Source organism: Choloepus didactylus, chromosome 10 (genome assembly GCF_015220235.1).
Source record: "Choloepus didactylus isolate mChoDid1 chromosome 10, mChoDid1.pri, whole genome shotgun sequence".
Taxonomy (NCBI): Eukaryota; Metazoa; Chordata; class Mammalia; order Pilosa; family Megalonychidae; genus Choloepus; species Choloepus didactylus.
This window is the reverse complement of record NC_051316.1, coordinates 94,313,639-94,326,182: the sequence shown is the minus strand read 5'-3', so window position 1 is coordinate 94,326,182 and position 12,544 is coordinate 94,313,639. Positions and strand designations below refer to the sequence as shown.

The window sequence follows — 12,544 nt, the reverse complement described above, 5'->3', positions numbered from 1 at the left end:
GTAGATACCTTCTCTCAGACTGGGACTTGCCTTTTAGCTTTGATTTTGTTGTCATTTTTTGTACAGAAATATTTAGTTTTAATGTAGTCAGATTTATTAATCTTTTCCCTTAAAGTTTGTACTTTTTGTTTCTTCCCTTCCTCCAAGGTCATAAAGAATTCTCCTATTTTTTTTTCCTAGCAGTTTTTCATTTTTGCTTTCACATTCATGACACTAACCCACTTCATGATATAAGATAGGGATCAAGTTACATCTTTGTCCACATGGAACCCAATAGTTCTCATCCTATAAAAAGATCCTCCTTTCCCCATTGACTTGAATGCCACCACCATCATGAAAAGCAAGTTCTGGGCTTTCCTTCTGTTTCACTGATTCATTTTGCTATCCGTGCTCCAATAGGAAACTGTTTGAATTACTATTGCTTTGCATACTCAGTCCTTTTACTGTGTGCAAGGGTTTGCCTTAGACAGAGGAGACTCCATTCCCTAGGATTGGAGGGCAGGATGGTGTGAATGGAGGTACATGTGGCAGTTGCAGGAGTAGAAATGAAGGAAATCAAACCTGACAACCACAGTTTTCTTATTGAAGTAGAGAGTGTGTCATTTAAAAGGGAAGGGGGCAAGGCAGGCAGGGAGTGAGCAGGCAGGGTCCACATTCCATCTGTGGGGTGCCCTTGAGCAGATTCCCTACCTACCTGCTCGGGGCCCATGTTGCAGCTCTAGGGTGAGCAGTTCCCAGCGCACACTGAGAACCGGTGCACTGATTAGTTCCCCACCCGGTTTGGACTCTGCCCAGTGCCCAGAAATTCAAGGAAGACCAGCTTGACGGTGCCATCTGCTGGTAGGTTAGGGAAACTACACTCCAGCAAGTGGTACCTTTACCAAATTATACATAAATGCTCAAATAATCCTGCATTTCCAAAAATAACCTTATCAAGACAAGCAAATGCCCCAAAGCCAGCAGAAAATTACAAAGTACTTGAAGAATCTAGAAGTTATTGACAAGCCAAACAAACAAATTAAAAGGCCAGAAGAGACACAAAATTTGGAGCAATTAATTAATAAAGTACAAACAAATCTCCAAAACAACTCCAACGAGATGGCTAAAGACATAGAGGAAATCAAGAATACTCTACAAGAGCATAAAGAAGAATTTGAAAGAGTAAATAAAAAAATAGCAGACCTTATGGAAATAAAAGACACTGTGGATCAAATTAAAAATATACTAGAGACACACAATAGCAGATTTGAAGAGGCAGAAGAAAGGATAAATGAACTTGAGGGCAGAGTAATTGAATGCGAGCAAACAAAAGAACAAATTGGAAAAAAATCGAAAAATTTGAAATGGATCTCAGAGAAATGATGGACAACATAAAGCGAAAAAATGTAAGAATCATTGGTGTCCTAGAAGAAAAAGTGACAGATAAAGGGCTAGGAAGTGTTTCAAGACATAGTTGGGGGAAACATCCCAACCCTTCTAAATGACATAAATATGCAAGTAAAAGATGCCCAACGAACCCAAAATAGAATAAATCCAAATAAACCTTCTCTGAGACATATACTCAGATTGTCAGATGCTAAAGAGAAGGAGAAACTTTCAAAAGCAGGAAGAGGGAAGTGATTCACCACATACAAGGGAAACAATATAAGACTAAGTACTCACTACTCAGTGGGCACCATGGAGGTGAGAAGACAGTGGTATGACATATTTAAGATTCTGAAAGAGAAAAATTGCCAGTCAAGAATTCTTTATCCAGCAAAGCTCTCCTTCAAAATTGAGGGAGAGTTTAAAATTTTCACAGACAAACAAATGCTGAGAGAATTTGTTAACAAGAGACTTGCCCTGCAAGAAATACTAAAGGGAGCTCTACCAGCTGAGAAAAAAAGAAAGAAGAGAGAGGTCTGGAGACGAGCACAGAACTGAAGAGTATTAATAAGGGTAATTTAAAGGGTAAAAAAAAAAAAGAGAGAAAGAAAAAAAAACAAAAAACAATAGATCTAATGACTAAAAAGCAAAGGATAAGATGGCTGATTCAAGAACTCCCTTCACAGTAATAACTTTGAATGTGAATGAATTAAACTTGTGAATCGATTAAACTGGTAGAATGATTAAAAAGTATGACCCATCAATATGTTATTTACATCTTAGACCTTGCATCACAAAGAGACTACAAGTGAAAGAATGGGAAAAAATATACTATGCAAACTGCAACCAAAAGAAAGCTGGGGTAGCTATACTAATATTGGACAAAATAGACTTTAAATGCAGAGATGTCATAAGAAGCAAAGAAGGACACAATAAACTAATAAAAGGGACAATTAACCAAGAAGAAATGACAATCATAAATGTTTATGCACCCAATCTAGGACTCCAAAATACATAAGACAAACACTGGCTAAACTAAAGGGAGGATTAAACACATCTACAATAATAGCGGGAGACTAATACACCATTCTCTTCTAAGACAGAACACCTAGACAGAGGACCAATAAGGAAATTGAGAACCTAAACAATATGATAAATGAATTAGACTTAACAGACATATATAGATCGTGACACCCCAAAGTACCAGGATATACATCCTTCTCTAGTGCCCATGAAACACTGTCCAGGATAGATCATAAGCTGGGGCACAAAACAAGTCTTAATAAATTTATAAAGATTGAAATTATTCAAAGCACATTCTCTGACCATAATGGAATGCAACTAGAAATCAATAACCACCAAGTACCAGATCTTTCACAAATATATGAAGGTTAAACAACACGCTCCTAAACAACCAGTGGGTCAAAGAAAAAATTGCAAGAGAAATTGGTAATATCTGGAGACAAATGAAAATGAGAACACAACATATCAAAACCTGCAGGATGCAGCGAAGGCAGTGCTGAGAGGGAAATTTATAGCTCTAAATGCATAAATGAAAAAGCAAGAAAGAGCTAAAACTAAAGACCTAACTGAACAACTGAAGAGGCTAGAGAATGATCAGCAACCTAACCCTAAAGCAAGTAAAAGAAAAGAAATAACAAAGATTAAAGCAGAAATAAATGAACTGGAGAAAAAAAAAGTAGAATAAATAAAATCAAAGTTGATTCTTTGAGAAGAACAAAAAGATTGACAGACCCTTAGACTGACAAAGTCAAAAACAGAGAAGACCTAAATAAGCAGAATCAGAAATGAAAAGGGGATAATTACAGTGGATCCCAAAGACATAATAAAAAGCATAAGAGGATACTATGAACAACTATATGCCAACAAGCTAGACAATTTAGAGGAAATGAACAATTTCCTGGAAACACATGAATAACTTAGATTGACCCAAGAAGAAATAGAAGACCTCAACAAACCAATCACAAGCAAAGAGATCCAATCAGTCATCAAAAATCTACCTACACATAAAAGCCCAGGACCAGATGGCTTCACAGGGGAATTTTATCAAACTTTCCAGAAGAATTTACACCATTCCTGCTCAAACTCTTTCAAAAAATTGAGTAAAAAGGAACACTACCTAACACATTCTGTGAAACTAATATCACTTTGATACCAAAACCAGATAAAGAAACTACAAAAAAAGGAAAACTATGGGCCAGTCTCCCTAACAAATATAGATGGAAAAATCCTAAACAGAATACTTGCAAATCGAGTCCAAAGTTACATTAAAAGAATTATACACCACAACCAAGTGGGGTTCATTCCTGGCATGCAAGGGTGGTTCAACATAAGAAAATCAATTAATCTAATTCAACACATTAACAAATCGAAAGGGAAAAATCAAATAATCATCTCAATAGATGCCGAAAAACCATTTGACAAAATTCAACATCCCTTTTTGACAAAAACACTTCAGAAGGTAGGAATTGAGGGATCCTTCCTGAATATGATAAAGAGCTGTGCCGGTTTGAATGTATTATGTCCCCCAAAATGCCATGTTTCTGAGGCAGTCTTGTGGGGGCAGATGTATTACTGTTGATTAGGTTGGAATCCTTTGATTGAGTGTTTCCATGGAGATGTGTCTCAGTCAACTGTGGGCAAGACTTTTGATTGGATAATTTCCATGGAGGTGTTACTACACCCGTTCAGGGTGGGTCTTAATTTAATTATTGGAGTCCTATAAAAAAGTTCACAGACAGAAGGAGGAGCTGCAGCCAACAGAGATATTTTGAAGATGGTCATTGAAAACAGACTTTTGCTACTCCAGAGTTTACATGGGAGAAACTAAGAGAATACTGCCAGACACCTAGAGAGAAACGTCCTGGGAGAAAGCCATTTTTAAACCAGAACCTTGGAGCAGATACCAGCCACGTGCCTGTGCCTTCCCAGCTGACAGAGATTTTCTGGATGCCAATGGCCTTCCTTCAGTGAAAGTACCCTATTGTTGATGCTTTACTTTGGACACTTTATGGCCTTAAGACTGCAACTTTGTAACCAAATAAGCCCCCTTTATAAAAGCCAATCCATTTTTGGTGCTTTGCAAAACAGCAGCATTAGCAAACCGGAGCAAGGGCATTATGAAGAACCCACAGCCAGCATAGTACTCAATGGTGAGAGGCTGAAAGCCTTCCCCCTAAGATCAGGAACCAGACAGTGATGCCCATTGTTACCTCTATTATTCAACATTGTGCTAGAAATTCTAGCCAGAGCAATTTGCCAAGACAAAGATATAAAAGGTATCCAAATTAGAAAGGAAGAAGTAAAACTGTCATTATTTGCAGATGATATGATCTTATATTTGGAAAATCCTGAGAATTTGACAAAAAAGCTACTTGAGCAAATAAAAAAATTCAGCAGTGTAGTGGAATATAAAATTAATGCACATAAGTCAGTAATGTTCTTATACACTGGTAATGACCTAACTGAAGAGGCAATCAAAAAAAAAAAAAAAAAATCCATTCACAATAGCAACTAAGAAAATCACGCACCTAGGAATAGACTTAACCAAGGACGTGAAAGACCTCTACACGGACAATTACAAAATTTTACTAAAAAAAATTAAAAACAACCTAAATAGGTGGCAAAATATTCCATGCTCAAGGATAGGGAGACTAAACATTGTTAAGATGTCAGTTCTACCCAAACTGAGCTACACATTCAATGCAATTCCAGTCAAAATTCCAACAACCTAATTTGCAGACTTGGAAAAGTTAGTTATCAAATTTATTTGGAAGGGAAAGGGGATTCAAATTGCCAAAAGCATCTTAAAAAAGAAGAATGAAGTGGGAGGATTTACACTTCCAGACTTTGAAGCCTACCATAAAGCTGCACTGGTCAAAACAGCATGGTATTGGCATAAAGATAGACATATTGATCAATGGAATCAAATTGAGAGTTTGGACATAGACCCCCAGATATATGGTCAACTGATTTTTGATAAGGCCCCCAAATCCACAGAACTGAGACAGAACAGTCTCTCTACAAATGGGGCTGGGGAAACTGGATAGCCATAACCAAAAGAATGAAACAGGACCCCTACCTCACACCCTATAAAAAATTAACTCAAAGTGGATCAAAGACCTCAATTTAAAAGACAGTACCATAAAACTCCTAGAAGATAATGTAGGGAAACATCTTTAACACCTAAGTATTAGGAGTTCGCTTCTTAGACCTCACACCCAAAGCACAAGCAACAAATGAAAAAATAGATAAATGGGAATTCCTCAAAAGCAGAAGCTTCTGTACCTCAAAGGAATTTGTCAAAAAGGTGAAGAGGCAGCCAATACAATGGGAGAAAATATTTGGAAACCATGATAAGAGACTGATATCTTGCATATATAAAGAAATCCTACAACTCAACGACAATACTACAGACAGTCGAATTATAAAATGGGCAAAAGATATAAAAAGACATTTCTCTGAAGAGGAAACGCAAATAGCTAAAAGACACATGAAAAAATGTTCATCTTCACTAGCTATTAGGGAGATGCAAATCAAGACCACAACGAGATATCATCTCACACCAATAAGAATGGCTGCGATCAAACAAACAGTAAACTACAAATGCTGGAAAGGATGTGGAGAAATTGGAACTCTTATTCACTGCTGCTGTAGAAGACAGTTTGGTGGTTTCTCAGAAAACTAGATATTGAATTACCCTATGATCTGGCAATTCTACTTCTCGGTATATACCCAGAAGAGTTGAAAGCAGTGACATGAACAGACATTTGTACACCAATGTTCATAGTGGCTTCGTTCATAATTGCCAAGAGATGGAAGCAATCCAAGTGTCCTTCAACAGATATGTGGATAAACAAAAAGTGGTATATACATATGATGGAATACTATGCAGCAGTAAGAAGCAACAAGGTCCTGAAACATATGGCAACATGGATGAACCTTGAAGATATAATGCTGAGTGAAATAAGTCAGACACAAAAGGAGAGATATTGTATGTTACCACTTCTATGAACTCTCTGAACAATGTAAAATCAATGTCTTATAATGTAGAATATTGGGGACCTAGTGACAGACAGAAGCTAGTGAGGGGTAATGATAATCTAATATGTTCAGATATGTTAATGGTGGTGAATTGAAAGGTATGGGAATGGATAGGGGTGATGATTGTTTATTAATGGGATTATAAGTATCAGGGCTGTATTGAAGGCGAATAGGATTGAAAGGCTTTTAAAGGTATATATCCCACAGACCAGCACCACAAATATAGATAGGTGCTTGCATGATATAATGCTAAGGTATGACACTAGCACAGAGAGTTGCAAACAGAAGGGTTTATGGGAAATTCTACCTATTACATACTATAATAGGAATATAGGGAGTATAATTAATAGGAATACCTTACTGGCACCACACACAAATACTAGGGACAATAATTAAGAGCTGACAAGAACTGAGGGATGTTTTGGGTCATGAGAATTGTTTAAAATGGAGAGTGATGAGGATTGTATAACTAAGTGATGATAATGTGAGATATGGATGGACTATCGTAAACATAACATATGCTATGTGAACTCAGGAACTCCCCACTTTATAAGTCAAGCCCTCAGTCTCAAGGCTTGCTCTTGTGAAACTTAATGGTTGTAAAAGGGATGCTAAGCCCACAAAAAAAGGGGTGGGGGAAGAGGTCTATGAGCTGAGCAAGCAGCTCAGCTTAAAGAGAGAGGAGATGTTTGGGAATGGTTGTTCAGGGCAACAATGGAAAATGTTGACCAAGGCCTGAGGAAAGGATTGATGGGTAGACCTCAGGGAAATGAAGAAGAAGGTGTGTGTGAAGTGTGGGGTATGGAGAGGGCATAGCAGGAGGTGAGACGACTAGTGGGAAGTGAAAATTCAGCCGGGAGCAAGAATCAGGAGCTAAAGTTTGTGTAAGTTCCCCTGCCTGGTGAATCATCAGACATCTCAGAAGGGGGCTGGACTTACTCGGGGCCACCCAGTGGGTAGACGGTAGAGTTGAAGCTTAAAAGTATGTCTTTTGACTCCAAGTCCAGTGCCCTTACCCCCATGCCTTCATTCAGCATTTTCTGTCCTTTACCTGATCATTCAACAGAAAGGGAACTAGGAGTTTACAGGCTTACAGAGCTTCCAGCCTACAGTTTACAGGTGTCAATTTTTTGGACATTAATATAAGAATGGCTCAAGTAGGCTGGAGGACATGGAAACCCTTGAGTAATTTGTGGATCTACTGGGATTGTGTGGTGGAGGATCTAGCGCTCTGGATGGACCTGAGGCCTCACAGTCCCTAGGAAAGTTCCTAAGCATGGCCAGGCAGCAGCTCCTGGGCTGGGCTAGCAGCTGGAGTCACCTCCCTTAAAGATCTCACTGCTCAAGCCATGCAACTAACAAATGCAGCAGTGGTCAGGGCCACATCCCTCAAAATACAGCTGCAGATACGGCCCACATGAAGGATTTGTGGACTTCTGCTTCAGTCTCTGCATGTTATACTCAGTGGGATTTTGTGACTCCCTAACTCCCTTGGCTCTAATGACTTTACTGGGGCCAAGGGAGACATAGTAATAATCATCATAAAAAAGTATGAGTGCTAAACTATGAAAGTCTCTATATTCATTACCTCCAAAAACCTACATTGTGGGTTTAATTATTCCCACTTTTCAGATAAGGAAACTGAGGCTGCAGGAATAAGATAAGTAACCTGTCCATGGTCACCTAACTAGTAACTGACAGAATTGGGACCTAAATTACTGCCTATCTAATTGAGCTGTGACTCAGTAAATTGCTACCTTCCCCAGTAAGTTCTCAGTCCCTCTTTGTTGAATGAATAGGTGAAGGACAGAAAGTGACTACTATATGAAGGCACAGGGGTAAAGGCACTAGACTTGGAGTCAGAAGATGTACTTTTAAGCCTCAACTTTAACTAACTTACCAACTAGACAGCCTTGGGTAAGTCATGCTATGGGGAAAAGGGAGACAGGCTGCTGATCTGCACATCCATCCATAGCATTTTCCCTTTGGCTCTATATTAGCCAGCAGGGCTGCCTGGTCAATGGACATGATATGATGTGCAGTGAGATACATAGTCATCCTAACAGAGCTGTCAGTCCTGGGGGGCGTGGCAGTGTCAGTATCTAATGAGTATCTAATGAGTAGGAAGCCATGGGGCTCAGTCTGTGACTGCCACCAGGCCAGGTGCCTCACCCCAAACTAGGAGCCTTCTGCCTCTGAGCCTCCACAGCTCTGCCACCATAACCCCCATCATTGCTCTTTGTCTCTCCTCTGTTCACAGGCCCCTCTGCTGGCTCCAGTTCTGCAAGGTTCAGCCGGAGGCCCACCTGTCCTGATGCATCTGTCACTGGCAGCCTCCCAACACCCCCGGTCCCAAGACACAGGAAGAGCCACAGCCTGGGCAACAAGTGGGTGACCAAGCAAGTCCTCTCCAAGGGCTCTAGATTGCACTGAACTTAGGGGTGTGGCCTCAAGGGATGCTGGGAAATACTTGCCAACTGGGTCTTTCCCTCACCCCATGCTGGGAATTGTTGACTTGGTATCCAGTTGGTACTCTCTCCTGAGGCTGGCACGGGCTCAGGGCAGAACTGAAGGGCAGCTGTGGCAGCACAGTCTACATACTGTTGACAGGTATTACAGGTTTGGTAGCCAGGGAAGGAAGAATGCAAGGGCAGAAGGCAACAGTGCAATTCCAGAAAGTTTGCCCAAACTCAGTGACTCTTTTGTGAAGATCCCTAGAGTCCAGTGGATACCAAGTGACTGTTATTCAGGTCAGTGTTAGGTATCTCATGGTGCCTGCCAGTGTGTGGGCTCAGAGACTCTTGCTTGCCAATTGCTGGAGAAGGCCTGCAGAGAGCGAACCTGCTGACCTGCCCAACCCTGTGGGGCCGATACCTCATAGGCATGCATGGGTCCTCAGCATTGTTAGAGAGCTACTTAACACATCGGTCTATCCCTCCTTCCTTTCTCTCCTTCCCTCCCTCCACCACTAAGGCACAAGCCTCAGCCCAACCCAGGCTGGCCCTGGAGATGCTCACAGGCTGGAGGAGAGAGGTGGTTTCTCTCCCAGCAGCATTCAGCACTTACTCTGTGCTAGATACTCTACTACATGCCTGTCAAGAATTATCTTGTTGTATTCTCATGCAGGCCTCTGAGGTAGGTTCTATTATTTATACATTTTGAGAATAATTCCAATAAGGTTCAATAAGGTGGAGTGCCTTACCTTTTGGTGAGTAAGCGTTGGAGCAAGGATTTGGACTAGGTGTGTGTGACTCCACAAGCAGGCCTGGTGACCATTGGGTTTTGCTGCCCCTTCATTTGCATGGCCGCCATTGCTCACAAGCGCAGTCCCACCATCTGCTCACTTGAGCCTTAGAATCGACCTGGGAGACAGTCAGGGCAAGTACTATTATAGTCGGAGAAACTGAAGCTCAGAAAGATGTAATTTGCCCAAGGTCACGCCATGAGATAGTGGCAGAGCCAGGACTTGCAGTGTGGTTCTGGGTGGAGGTCTTTTTCCTGCAGCTGCACTATCTGCTCAGGACCCCAAAGCAGGCATAACCACTGTTACTCCATAGATAAGGAGCTTTGCCTTCTTTCTTCCTTTCCATTTTCCAGTATGATGTGTCAGTTGAGTGTAGTTGAGAGTAAAAGTGCGACATTCCCATCGGAGAAAGCAAGGCACCTACTGGATGACAGTGTCCTAGAGTCCCGCAGCCCCCGCAGGGGCCTCACCCTCACCTCCTCCTCTGCCATCACCAATGGACTCTCCCTAGGTAAGCGGCTCTGGCTTACACACAGCAGGCGGGTGGGCCCACGGGCCCAGTGTGTGCTCCATGTCTATCTCTGTGTCGTTGTGCAATGCCCGGTAGTGCCATCACTGTGGGGAACCCAGTGGCACCTCCTTCCCCACAGAGAAGGCTTCCTGCAGGAAGAGCCCACAGCCAGGGAATTCTTCCCTTTCTAGCTCCATGGACTAGGGTTTGTTCTTGTCCTGTTTGTAGCAGCAGTGTGCGGCAGGCAGGTGGAAGGAGCAGCCAGAGACACTTCTGAGACCAGTTGTCACTGGTTGGCAGCTCCTAAAGCCTGGCCTATGCCACCGGGGGGCTGCTGTCCCTGGGAACCCTCAAGCCCCAGGGTCCTGCAGAGGAAGGCAGTGGAAGCTGCTTCAGGACAGCAGTGAGTAGGCTAAGAAGCCACCAGCTTCTCACCTGTGTACTTGTCTTTACACTGAGAAGCCAGAAATAGGGAGGATGGAAAGTTGATCTTCAAGGATGAAATTGCATCTCTGAGCTTCAGCCAGAAACAGTGCTCCTATCAATGGACGGGACAGAAATCATGCGGGGGCAGGGCGAAGTGGAAGTTAGGACTCAGGCTGGCACTGAGCTCTGCTCACAGACCTGTCGCCCTACAATCCCCAGGTTACCTGAGGGCAGGTAGACACCATGCAATCACTATTGCCAACAGCCAGTTGCAGTCTCTAATAGCTGTTCCCTTTCAGTTGTGTCTGTGCTTCTGCAGTCTGTATGTCTGTGTGTCTATGTGCTTCCCTTAACAGAGACTCCTCCCAGGGCTGATGGTAGGTTAGATAGTTGCCAAATAGGGACTTTGATCTGGTAGGATGAAGGGTCCAGGAGCCTGGGGGGATGGGAGTGGGGAGGGAACAGGCAGGGATCTCGTGCCCCATGTCCTTGTGAAATTAGGCCAGTCTCAGAAGCCATGGACAATACCATTCCAGGGGGTAGCTGTCTTTCACCCCTTTTAAGTCTGTGACAAGCAAGTTCCTTGTTGGGCTTCTGTCCTTAGAAGAGGTCATCCTATTTGGACCCAGTCAGGGGTATACAACAACTCAAGACAATGCATCTCATAGCTCATGGGTGTGCCTAGGAAGGAGAGTTCTGGGTTCAATGTGTTTGCAAAAGGCTAGGCTAAACAAAGATAAGCAGGTTTCTTCTCAGAGACTTTAATATGCTGGTGTGCATTATGCATCCTCCAAGAAGGCATTAGAGTCTGCAGCGTTCCTACACTGTGGCCATGAAACCTTTTTTCTTGGAGCCTCCTATGGGACTGAGGTTCTGAGGAACCTACTCTGGGAAATGCCAGCCCAACAGCATTCAGCTGGGCAGGAAACATGTGGAAACATCCAGGAAACTTTCTGTGCTGCGCCTGAGTGCAGGGCCTGCTATTTCTGAGACAGAAAACTGAGTCAGATGCTGTCCAGTAGCCAGGCTGGAGATCACAAGGTTGTTTGGTTCTTGGCTCCTCAAGTCAGGAAACTCAAAATATTTTTCTGTTTGGAGCTGAAAGCCCTGGAGTAAGTTTCTGTGTGTGCACGTGTACTTTTTGGAGCTGAGCTGGTCTTCTCCATCCTGTAATAAGGAGCATTGCTCACACTGATTTCAAGGCCTCCTCCCTCTCCCCTTTCCCACTGCTCAGCCTCAGTGCCCGAGGGCAGCCCAGGCAAAGAGCACCACACCAGGGAGTCTCTGAGGCCTAAGGGAGGGTACAAAGACACCACACATTGCTGTCCCTGGGCAGAGCTAGTCCTCAGAGAGCCCCTGAGAAGGAGGAAGGCCCAGTCAACCCTAACGGGGCAAGCCTGGGGGAAAGAGGAGGGCAGCCATTTAAATGGTGGGGTCATGCCTCTCTGTCTCTGCTGGTTAGGGGCCTGAAGGGGCCCTCACTTGAGGCTTGGGTGGTGGGTGGCTGCACTGTGACCAGCGTCCAGTCAAGCCCCTGACCCTTGGGGAGGGAAGTGTTATTGTTGCCTCTGTCCTCACTAGGTGAGGCCTGTGCTTCTGCTGGCTTCCTTGGGCCAGAAAGGGAAGCAGTGGTGGGGCCAGGGCAGGCTGAGACAGAAACCTGAGGACACAGACCCCAACAGGCCAGTGGGCAGCTGGCTACAGCCTTCAGGAGGGTAATGGGAAGAGAGAGGATGACCCACCTGGGGACAGTTTGTGTGGGACTAGATGGTTCTTTCAACTCTCCCAGAGCAGAGAGTTAGAGCAGCAGCAAAAGCTCGAGTCACACTGATGGCCCGAGAGATAGGAGACTGTTTCTCCTGCACCTCTGTGGAGTTTGGGGCCTGGGCCTGGGGACCCAGGCAAACAGGCCCTTCCAGGGTCAGCACCTCTTC

At 43.4% G+C, this 12,544-nt stretch overlaps 1 protein-coding gene across 11 annotated transcripts in view; it reads left to right on the top strand.

Moving 5' to 3' along the window:
• RALGPS1 (Ral GEF with PH domain and SH3 binding motif 1) overlaps positions 1–12,544 on the top strand; it is a 427,751-nt gene that overhangs the window by 389,606 nt on the left and 25,601 nt on the right. For all 11 annotated transcript variants that reach the window (XM_037798268.1, XM_037798267.1, XM_037798269.1 and 8 more), the window contains 2 exons: positions 8,690–8,816; positions 10,027–10,184. In XM_037798268.1, coding sequence (XP_037654196.1) covers positions 8,690–8,816; positions 10,027–10,184 — 285 coding nt within the window. The remainder of the gene's footprint in view (positions 1–8,689; positions 8,817–10,026; positions 10,185–12,544) is intronic.